The sequence below is a fragment of the Cyphomyrmex costatus genome, unplaced genomic scaffold, assembly GCF_001594065.2.
Source record: "Cyphomyrmex costatus isolate MS0001 unplaced genomic scaffold, Ccosl1.0 scaffold120, whole genome shotgun sequence".
Taxonomy (NCBI): Eukaryota; Metazoa; Arthropoda; class Insecta; order Hymenoptera; family Formicidae; genus Cyphomyrmex; species Cyphomyrmex costatus.
The window spans coordinates 1,366,932-1,379,321 of NW_017275174.1; the positions used below are offsets into that span (position 1 = coordinate 1,366,932).

General features: G+C 35.4%; 1 protein-coding gene across 3 annotated transcripts in view; it reads left to right on the forward strand.

The window, feature by feature from the left end:
- The window catches only part of heph (polypyrimidine tract-binding protein 1 heph), a 347,034-nt gene that overhangs the window by 193,938 nt on the left and 140,706 nt on the right, over window positions 1–12,390 (forward strand). For all 3 annotated transcript variants that reach the window (XM_018546685.1, XM_018546692.1, XM_018546697.1), the window contains exon 3: window positions 11,867–11,971. In XM_018546685.1, coding sequence (XP_018402187.1) covers window positions 11,867–11,971 — 105 coding nt within the window. The remainder of the gene's footprint in view (window positions 1–11,866; window positions 11,972–12,390) is intronic.

A 12,390-nucleotide genomic window follows, 5' to 3' on the forward strand; every position in this document is an offset into this window, starting at 1 on the left:
CTTTAGAATTTTAAAGCGTGTTTTGAAATTTAAGAGGAAATCACATCTGTACTGCTTAGAGCTGAACGCATTCGAAGATTATAGTTTCCCTCGACGAATCAGCCTCTCTCTCTCCCCTTCCTCCCTCTATCATCTATTCTTATACTTAGCTCAAAGACGAAACTAAACCAGTCTTTACGATCAAGCTGACGGCAAAAGCATTATTTTACAAGTTTCTCCACTATACATCATGACGCGTACGGCTAATTGGACCTCTTTCAGCGACTTCATCGCTCATTTCGTGGTGTTCAGCCTTTCATCGTTCTTGCTTTGGAAACGGGGTCAACATCCCTTCAATCTGCTTTCTTTATAGATTTTCTTTAAAGAAGATGATTTCTAATCTATTTAAGAGAATGTCGTTTTTTTATTATTATGAAAAAAGTATTTAAGATATCTTTCTACGAATTTATATATAAGTGGAAGAAAATTTTGTAATTAAATGAAATGACAATGTAACGAAGGATTACTAGAAGGAACATGGAGCATTAACACGAGATCGATTGAGCGTTTTTGCTTTTCTTGTAATTAGAGTCTCTTCGTTAATCGATGGGTAATTATTCCCTCATTTTATCCTTTCGTTATGTCGTTTAAATCCTATTCTCCTCTGAGATTAGCCTATTCTTATCTTTAGTTAATTTTCCTTTCTAGACGTTCTGCCAATGATATTCTAATCAGTAATCCTTTAACTGAATAAGACTAAACATATACCTAATAACAATACTGGATAGACGAGTCATGGCGCAAAATTTAAATTTTTTTAAAATTTGCATTACTTTTTTAACTGTAGAATGCTTGAAATAATTAATATTTCATAATTTATAGAATGATTATTATATTGTGCAATTAATATATTGAGATAATAATATAATAAACTATAATTTGTAAGTCATTTAAAGAGATCAAAGATTATTGATAAATCTCAATCTGAAAGATACTCAATTACATTAATTGCGTTTAACATAGGAAATAATTATTTTATAATTAGTTTAATGCAAATATCGTTTATCTTCAAGTATATTGAAATCGGTTTGTCGAAAAAGATTCGCATTTTCCATGAGAAAGTGAATATCGCGGCCAATAGGTATACATGCTTTTGTAGCAGGATCGAGAATATCTGGCGCATGAATGGCGAAGCATATCTCAAAGGATCGATGAGAGGAGCGATGCTTTAAATTTCATCTTCGCCACGTTCGACCTTAATCGCATCCGGCCGATTAAATTTCCCATTCGGTTTTCCCCACGAGACCGTTTTCCGTAGACTTCTTCGTAACAAAATTATAAAAGTGATCGCGCGCGAGCTCTCTCGTGAAAAATCCAAATTGTAACGTTCATGGTTTTACAACAGTATAATAAAACCATAACGGTTACTACGCACATCTGGTGCAATATTCGATTCTTCATCGTCTGTTAAACAAGCATAGCGAATGAAACATTAAAAAATCTGTTGTTTTACCGTTAATTTATTTTTTACGAGGATAATCTTCTGAATTCTCGATATTTATAACATTTGAAATACCGAGCAGTCCTTATTGATCGTTTTTTTTAATAATCATGTGTTTTATTCTGATAAAATATATTTTGTTTTTTTTTCATTACTTTCTCTATTTTTATAATATATTTTTATTATGAGTAAAAAAGTGTTACACATTTTTTCATAATATTTTTATTTTTATAATGTGCAACCTGAACCAAAATTTTTGAATAAATTAATTATATTAACTGTTATTTAATGTTTTAATTAAAAATTTATTTGTTTGCTGTGAATTTTTTATCTTACATTTTAGGAATCCTTAAACTTATATATAATATTAATAGTTAATAAAAACAATATAGATAAAAGATTCCAGCTAAATGAAAAAATTACAAGTGTCTAATAATTTTTTCAAAGTTATATTTTTACATTTTTCGTGTAAAAGATTCTGTTAAGGATTCTGAATTAAAAAAAATTTTTTAATAATTGTCTTTTTACTGAGAGAGTGATGAAATATTTGATTTTTCGTTGCATTCTCTATTTCCATAGTAATTTATTCGCTTTTGTCCTTTTCATGAGTAAAAAGCGTTGGTACTCTTTCATTGTTAAATAAATATCGTGAAATTGTTTAGCAAAAGCTCCATCTATTTGTTTTCTTGTCAATTCAACTGATCTCCGTTTCATAAGTAAGAGTGTTGAAGCGTCTGTGAACACATTATAATTACAACTGTGTAATCATAATAAAGCCTTGAACGGGGACACGTAAACAGTATAGTTTTCTATCAGTATCGAAGTAGACTTCACCAGTGTCGGACACGTTTCCTCGGCGCTCTGTTTACATAATATGTCTGTGATTTGATATTCCTAACCGATATTCAAGATGTTGAAGATATTCAAGAAGATGATGAAAGTGCTGAATCTGAAATATAAGAAGAGAAAATCGAAGATGAAGGTACTATGCAAGAGGTGTATTAATGCTCGCAGAATAAATTTTTATAGGGCGAAAATGCGGGAATTCGGGCAAAAATTGATTATTCGTCTTAGACTTTCAATTCGCCCGCCGCGCCATATACGGATTACCGCGCCGCGAAATTTTTCTCGAAAGATTCCCATAGGATTCGATCCACTTTCACGATTTATCTGACTTGCAGCTTTCAAGGAGCTACTTCCAGCCGATAGCCTAGTTTTGGAAAGAAGTTCATATTTTGACGGACTTTTTCAGCTCTTTAAATGCTTTTTTCCCGATCGACGACTCGTGTACTCGTAAAACGCAATTCTTTTAGAGAAGTGTTCCGACCGGCGCTCTTCGTACTTTTCTCTTCGATTCGCAGCCACACCCCGGCATGACGAATCTTATTTTTGTGCAACTTTGGACTCTCATTGTTTCTTATCGTCACCGTCGTAGTCATTCGCGCAAAGCTTTTTAGCTCGCACGAAGAACTCTTAAGTACCTCTTGAAAAACCGTCGGTAAGTCTACTTTCTTCCACGATTATAGCTTATTAAACCGTCGTGCCTTTATTAGGCGAGTTTCCCCTTTTGTTCCCCAAAGATTTCAAGATAATCGTTCATAAAGGCGACTTCACTCTGGCTCGTCTTCTATCGACGTAACATCTCTTTACAGTCGCTCTATTTCTTTCTTTTCAGTCGCCTGGTTAAAGTAAAATTGCTATATATCTCGCAATAAAAATGGTAGCAGTAAGAACTCGAAGTATAATAATAAATGTAGGCTGAACAGAGCAGTCTTTATTCATTCTTTCTACAAAAAGTTAATATTAATTACGTCCTTATTGTTGTTAGGTACTTGAACTTTTGTATTATTTTCTTACACCGAGGATACCAAACAAAATTCATGAATTGTTTGGCACACACACGATAGAAGTTCGCAGAACGTAAATTACGATGTTTATTTAAATAGTAAATTTTTTGCGCATCTTCTGTCCTTCATCTCACCCTATGTTTCCACAAGATGTAACTGAAAAATCAGGTAATGTAATCAGTCTGGTAATGTTCGAAGTTACCGGTTATTGCTGTGTTTTTCTCGGAGAGCTTTCTACGTATTTTTTAAAAATGCGTTATTCTGAAATTCATGAAGTCGAACGACGTAATCGCGATAAAAACACGAAGTGTGGAAAGCTCTTGAGAGAATCTCATCTCGCGTATGAGGTCGAAAGCTCCGTCTTGAGATTATATTTCCAAATCGAGAATTCAAGATTGCAACAGTGCAGTGTCTTACAGTATGTGTTGAAAAAAACAAATATCAGCGACCTAAGCGTAATTTTGCACATCAACTTTCTTGCATATTTCTGTCGGAATTGTAACTGAAAAACGCAGCCACTTTCCGCGCTGCAGGTTGATTAATTTTCTCTACTATGTTATTTTTACGAGATATTTACAAGAGAATTTGAGACGTTGCATCGGATGAACAGATTTATATCATTGAAGCTACGGTTACGTTGTGCTGGATTATTTACCCAGCTACCAAGTTCTTTTTCGTTGCGCTCGTCGAAACTTAATTTACTTCGCGGAACGCAGTCGGAACGCAGAATTTTCCGCATGCGTCTTCTATCTTGTGTTTGGTTTTCGAGAAAGTACTTGCACTTGTACACCACGATCCGTACACACATATACGGAGATTCATCGTCGCGTAGGCTTTGCTCTCCCGCGAAGATGCTCGCGCGTATTTTGTAGGCAGTGGGCCGGGACATTATTTTGAAATTCATGAGGTCGAATAGCGTAACCGCGTAAGGGCGAAGTTTGGCACGGAGGTAGAGGAGAGGCTGGCGAAGTGGCCCGGTTGAAGTAACTTTTGTTGAGTACGAACGTCGGCGAGAAAGGGATGGCAACCGAAAGAAAAAAATACGCCGCAACGCCTCGTCGGCAAACACATTCGCTATTTTGCATGCGTCGGCAGAAAGTGCATCGTCGATATTTGAATATCCACCTCGTCTCCGAAATTAAATATAATGGGAGAAATCCGTTTTATACGTCAACAACAAATAGAGATTGTAGTTGGTATTTTCCGGTTGGTGTCTCACGCCATATTATTCGCTACTTTATTGTTTAAAAAGTCAACTCATGCAATAAAAAGACATGTATTGTGTTTTATATATATCTCATAGAGAGTCATTTATTCTTTCAATTTCAATTATGTTAGAGGATTAATTCTTCCAACAATTGACGAAGAGAAATTGGAAAACCATTTGCGATATTACTTCATTCATTTGTATCGTCCATCAATTTTCCAAGATGGAATATTCCTGCTTTTGTTGTCGTACTTTGAAAGAAACTACGAGAAGCTCATTCGACGTAATTTATACCAGACTGCAGACGACAAGGCAAAGTACTTGTAAATTATCAATTTACGCGCAATTTGTTGGACTAATTACTCGTGTTATTGGTGAAATTGCATCGTATTGTATAATATAATAAACTAAAATTAACGGTAAATTAACATGCCCTATAAGCATACAATATTCCTAAAATATTGTATGAATATTAAAAATTAAAATAATATTATTGTAATATTCCGAAAATTGATACAATATTTACCAAGTATTATATATAATATTTTTAGTATTAGGATTATTCTGTCGATATTATATATCATATTTACTTTACATAATTTGTATTATTTTCTTAATATCTGTAAAATATTATTAAAATAATTATTAATAGTAATTATTATCATACTTTTTTATCCAAATCCAGAGTCAAAATGGATACGTTTTTTTATTTTATTGTATTTTATAAATTATTTTATTTGACACATTTATATCTTATGTTGGCTCTTATAGGCACTATATTTTACGTTTAGATTTTTATCTGTTGAGCCATAAAGTGAGGTTAAGTTTAAATCACAAGTTAATTAGAAAATAAAAAATCTAGCTTCGTATACAATGAATAACATAAGATACAAATGATATCAATGTTGTTTTTTCTTGGCATTTTATGAATAACAAAGATAGAACAATACTTGTGTTGTCAACTTATGTCATAGAAAACTCCCTCAAAGTGATGCTATCTCCAGAGGATTATTCGACATAAGAAAGTACTCCAATATTATTTACTCAACTAAATTTTTTCGTTATGTATAAATTTCTAGCGCTAATACGATCATCTGTCAATTTCGTACTATGGATCGATGAGAATGTATCGGCAGGTTTCTCCCGGCCACAAGATGCAAATGGAAACCTCCTAGCTGCGCATGCTAATTAAAGCGAAATTCTCGACCATCGTATCGACTTCATTAGCGGATAGATATACGGTGGAGGGAAACACCACTAATGATGATAGTCATGGATGTATGTTATACTAGTAGTGTCGATCGACGCCATTATGTACAGAAGTTTTCAATACGACCCTTACTATCACGAGCGCATCGCGAATTAACCGTTCCGTTCATTAACTTCAACGTTAGATTTCAATAAAAAAATCTTCACACGGGAATCATCTCGTGATGAAAGATTCTAAAATCATCGACGTTCCTTTCATTCAATTTTCTCTTTTCTCCACTTTACTTTTTTTTTCAAAAAAGACGTCGCGTCTGTTCTTATAAATTTTATAAATAAGATATAAATCTTATTCTATAATCTATAACTTAATTGTGTGTGTGTTGAGTCACAACGAGCCAAATTTGTCCGTTATACGGAGAGATTCTCTAATCTTAAATAAATTTTAGACGGAGGTAGGTGAACCTCCGGCGGTAAGATGTCGGGCGATTATCGTAGCCGATAATCCTGTTTTCCATCCTCCGTTCGACCCGGCAAATTCACAAAATTCCTACGCGTCCTATACAAGAGAAGACGCGATCCACTTTCGCTCTTTGTGTGTTTCGAGTATCGGATCGTTCCATCCTCTCTGTTCGCGGTTCAGTAACGCCGAAGCACAGCGATAGCAACAGAAGCGTTTCATCCTAACGAGCGGCTTTAATTTCTGCCCTCTTTCCACGTCATTTGCCATAGAGGAGGATCTCGATGAGAATCACGACTCCGGGAAACTTCCGTTCTCGTCAAATTATCCAGCTTGTAGGCAAGTCGTGATACAAGTTGCATAAAGGTTCCTCTTATTAGTAGATAATTATATTCGATATTAATTCTGTGATTCCGTTACTTCTATTGCAATTCGATTAAATTTTAATTGAAATGAGGACACTCTTGCCAAAGTTAAAAATTATGAAAGATTGAAAACCTTTATAAATGTATATATATACTCAAAATTGATTAATTTTACGTCTACAATTTATTAAAGTTTCTCTGCCATCGCTCAATTTATTATATTGACCTGTCTTAAGTTTTATTTTAATAACTCAATGTTTCTTCGCTACTATAGTTTCCAACATGTCAACTAAACGAATTGACACTTAATTCCTCATTGGCAGTTTTATCGATAGTATTCATCCTTCATTACATAACGATGACCCGTCGCAGGTGCGTGATGTCGATCAATTGTCGATAAATTTACGTCATCAGACGTCATTTGGTATTAATAACTTCTCGTGATTACGGGAAACTTTATTCATCAACGACAATATGGCACGCGTGCAGAAGCGTAGATTCCAGCAGCAAGTAATATCAGGAATAGGATTCGTACATAATCCTGTTCCATAAAATGAAGTAATCCGACTCTCTTCGGTTCTAAAATCTTCGTAATTTTTCCGGCTAAAGTTTCGGTCGGGAGCTCGTGTATCCGAAAGTCATCCATCTCGAAAGGCAATAATAGCATCCTCGCCCCAGCCAACCAAGCCCTTTCCTTGGCAACCTATCACCAGGGTTATCTTCGGCCAATATTATTTTAGCTACGTCGTGTGTTTCGCATCCTTCCATCGCCATCGTCGTCATCATCGTCGTCTTCGTCCTTTGCACGAGACGACTTACTGAGAAAATTGACCTACCTACGGCTAGGCAATCACCGGCTCGTAAGCGACGAGTAGCCATGCCCGAAGATAACAGGATCACAGCTAAGATTGCTTCCGGTAACGGTTTTGATATTCAGATTTCGGTCGAAAATTGCGTTTTATTTTTTACTCGTTTCTTGGCTACGCTTTTCCGTCTACGGTGATCGAACACAATTTAATACACTCATTCGTGCATTTGGTATTCATTCGTCCGATAGTTATCGGATCCGGATGAGCTCAACGGAGCGTGTCACGAGTTTTCTTCTTCGATAGCGTCCGCGGCCGGAGAGCTCATCGGGCCCGCAGCCGGCGCGTGAGATTGGTTTGTCATCCGAGCGAAGCTTCATCGTTCCCGGGTATGGCTCGCTCAATGTACCAGCGTCCGTCTCCACCCCGTCTGTGCGGACGATCTTGAGACAATTCCGTGCGGGTCGTCGGGCACATAAAACGCTCGCGCGCCGGGTTGCACGGGAGATTTTCTTTCAGCGGAAACACGAAAAAAAAAAAAAAAAATGAAAAAGAAATGGAGAAAACGGCGATCGAAAAACCGGTAAAGGAGAAAGAAAGAGTGAGACAGTGCAGTGGCTGCTTCTTGGATTTAAGATCTCGATGCTTTGCGAAGATCGAGAGAAAACAACCTTGCGATCCGCGAAGTTGAAAGAAGAAACCGGGACGGGAATCAGGATGGTGGATGTTCAGGGGTGGAGAACTTGAAGGATGAAAGCAGAGTAGAGACAGAGGGAGGGGAGGGGAGGGGAGGGGAGGGGGAGAGAGAGAAAACGGAGTTCGTGACGGTGGTTACGAAGCTCTGAAGCGAAAGGGGAGTTGGCTGGTCCATAATCCATACGTCCGCGGGAAATAAATAATACACGAGCACCGGGACCGGGGCGGACAGCTCCGCCGGATGTTGGTCAGAGAGGATGAACCCCTATCCCCATATCCGAGGAAAATATAGAATCCGAGTCCCTTTCCCGTGGCTTGTCTCCACCCATGTTGCTTCTTCCTCTTTCTTTTTCTGTGATCGTGGAGAGACGAGAACCCCCGTTCCATATATTGTATAAGAGCTTCTTCTTGCCGCTCTTTGAACGATATTCCACCTAACAGTGCGCACTCAATGCGTTGAGAACGTTCACGATGTACTTTCGCAAGATAAACCGTGTATGAAACGTGCGTCGTCGCAGAGAACACGACCTCCTAATTGCACTTGCGAAACTTTCCACGTGTATTTATTTTTCGAGTCAGGGATAAACACTTTTGTGACTTTTCGTACTCCGGACGAGTAGATGTACGTAACATATATTTAAATATATAGACGTATACATGACATGCTTTTTTTTTACATTGCATTTAATTTATAGTAAAATATGCGTTTTCACATATTTCATACTACACTGAAAAAAATGATGTTATCTCAACATTATTTTTTAATTAAAAATAATTTTGTTAATTTAATAACACTATTAATTAAACAAATACGTCATGCTTTTGTTTTAATAAAATTTTGGTTCTTTCATTAACATGAACAAAATTATTTTTACGTAAGGATGTATCTGATATACGGTGTCTACCAAAAATTTGAAATTAAAAATGTGTTAATATTTACACTTTCTATATAAAAATAAACATTAAAATTATATAGATACAAACAGTTGTGTGGGTAACATTATATTTTTAATCAACAACACCTTTGTATAGTTTATTTATTGTATTTGTTATCTTTGTTTTAAGTTAAAAAATATTGTAAGAATAAAAAATAACAAATAAATGAACTGTAAAAAGTATTGTGTTGATTGAAAATATGATGTTACGCAACTGTTTCGTGTGTGTGCGTGTGCGTGTGTGTGTGTATAAATTTATATTTATTTTTATATAGAAAGTGTAAATATTAACACATTTTTAACTTTAAACTTTTGGTAGACTGTCAGATACATCCTTAAAATAATGTGCTGTTGACATAACATCATTTTTTTCAGTGTACCTGTCTCGAGCAAAAAGTTAACTTTTAGAGGATCGTTTTATCAGTAAAAAAAACTTTTTATACTGATTTTACTAAAAAATATCTTGTGATTGAAAAATCTATCAATGTATGTATTTTATTGATATCAATCTATCTCTATTAATATATATATTGGCAAATTGTTTTTTCGATAGTTTTTGATCTCATTCGTGTCGGAATCTTGTAATAACGAACTTCGAATTAATGCACAAAATCCCTTCTATACGCGCTTAACGCATGTGAATAGCATGAGTGGGATAATAGAACCGCGACTCCCAATAAGAGACCCTGAATTTCATGGTTTTGAAGTAAAGTGGGGACAACTTTATTACATTCAGAGCTATGAACCGCGCACTATTACGAGATTTCAGTGTTTAATGCTACATAATTTCCATCTTTAGTATTTAAGTGTAATTAATCTACACAGATCCCGAATTTAATTTTAAAGTGAATGTTGTAAATATATGTAATTTTCTTTAGAGAGTTAAACTGCAGGAAAAAATATATTTCCGTTAAATTTCAAGAAAATAAAAATTCTTCCTCGCTTTACGCGAGGATTAGATATTCTTTTTTTTTTTTAAATTTATGTAAAGAAAGTAGCAAATCATGGACTTTGCAAGCAATTTTGCTCTTGACTTGCTTTCTGAAATTGAAAGAAATCTGTGCAAATATAAAGAGTAGAAATGGATAATAAAATCGGCTGTTTTGTAAACGAGTGACTGCACTTATTTAAATCAGTCAGTAACTTTTCTAGTTAACATTCAAAGAATAACGAAGTCATGAATTGTTCTTGCCTTTTGTTGCCCGATGACCCGAGGGTTGGCCACGAGTGAATTTGCTATATCCTATGGTTCGCTTCCTTCTGTTTCGTTCAGTCGTCTTTTCAGTCTTTGATCTTGCATTCTGTCTCGACGTGGTCGAAGTTCTCAGTGGTTTTCCTTACGAGTTATGAATTATCTTTCATGCATTTTCGCCGCCTGTGTGAGACAGTGAAGGCTTTCGCTGTCAAAGCTCATCTACAAATTTAACAGACTACGTCCAACCAGAATTGCATAATATAGCTTGTATTTCGTGAATAAATGCAGCAACGGTGCTGCGGAGAATAAATATTTCGTTAAGCGATACACGATGCATGCGATGCTCCTTTGACGTTGAACGCCGCCGACGAGAAAACCGCGATTCTATAATGAATGGCATGCGAATGAGAAAAGTCGTAATCGTGAAAGGGCGCTATAAATAAGAAAAACACGTTACATTCTTAAAAAGAAATTGTATTATTTTTTTTTAGATTTTCTATACTATACAAAATATCCGCGAAATAATGTGACGGTGTTAAATTCTGCAACATACAAAGGCACAACTTGAGCATTGATGAACTCTTATAAATGCTACATTATACAGAAACAACACTGGATATGACTATACCTAACCAAAATCAAGATTGCTTATAATTTCATAAAAATGACCATATTGCACTAAAAGATGAAATTTTTGTATTTATAAAACACAGTGTATAGACATTTTTTTTTATCGAGCTGCCAGACAATAAAAAACTTAACAGAAGCAAGCAAATCTTGTATTTTTATTAATAAAAAAGTTATTATATGAAGAAGCTTTATTTTTATAGTTATTACTACAATAATTTTTTATATTAATAATAATTACATTTACAGTTCTATCAATAAATACAGTTGGCACGAAAATAATTATAAATTATAATTGTAGTAACTATGTTTTATCCCAATGTAAATTCTCTCTCTCTCTCTTTACAGTAATTACATATAGGCCGATTAATGTGATCTTAAGAGTCGAAAATAGAAGTTCTTGTGATGATGACGCGAAGGAAACGAAAGTTCTCATAGGGATTAATTATTAATATCTCGCGAAAGAACTCTTCGCTCGAACGACCGCAGCGTTTTTCCGCGTCCGAGAGTCTCCGTTAAGTATTTAGATTCAGACCTATGTTAAAAGCGTCTTATTGCTATACGCTTCTGACCCGTTTCTTTTGACGCCAAGTCCGAGATTTATCAGCGCTCTAAGGACGAGACATCGAATGGGATTTTGCTGAAGATCCGCTTCTTTCCACTTTTTAAGTAATCGAAAGATGCTCCACGCGATAATTTATTTCAATTCCCCTCAAAGCTCCGAGGATAAAATGAGACGAGCGATTAGTCTTATGGAATACTGAATCGTACAGCTTAATATTATTTTGTAAAATTACAGCAGCACTTTTGCGATTTACATGTTGCGATAATTTTGTTATTGATGCTTTGAAAATATGTAATTAATAATATTCGAAGGTCGTCGTCGTGGAGCCATACGAAAACGCGCAACGTTCGCAATAATTCTAAATTACGTTATTGTTCGCTGACGTAAAATATACGTTGTTGAAAATGGATTTATTGAGAAGTCGTCGTGTAAAAGAGTTATTTATATCACGCAAATGTATTTTCTCTATTGTTGCAGAGGGGTAGTGACGAGCTTCTATCGCAAAGCGGGGCAGTCAGCAATGGTGCTTCAATGAGTCCGCAACCTCATCACGCAGCCGATAACAACAATGACGCCAAGAAGGTGAGTGATTTTAATTAAAATAAAATGCAGTGAGCGGAATTCGATATCGTCAGTGTCAGATTTCACAGAATCCAAAGATAGCCTCTGAGGCTTTTGTTTTTGACGGTAGAAAAGAATCTTCTGACAATCTCATTGGAATAATTATCGTTTATCATTTATAGTTTTATTTGATAATAAATGCAACGAGATACTGCAGCAAGAAAATCAGAATTTGAAAAAGTTAAGCCGTTTTCCTAATATGTATTATTAAAAATTTCATTGACTTTGATATTTGATCCTTTTACGGTCAAATGATTTGATTCATAATTTACTTTGATGGATCTAAGGTTCTTAAATATCTATTGCTTAAAACGAAAATCGAAAAAATTTAGCCGTTTTTGAGAATTTTGCAGACAAATAATTAAACGGATGGACCAACA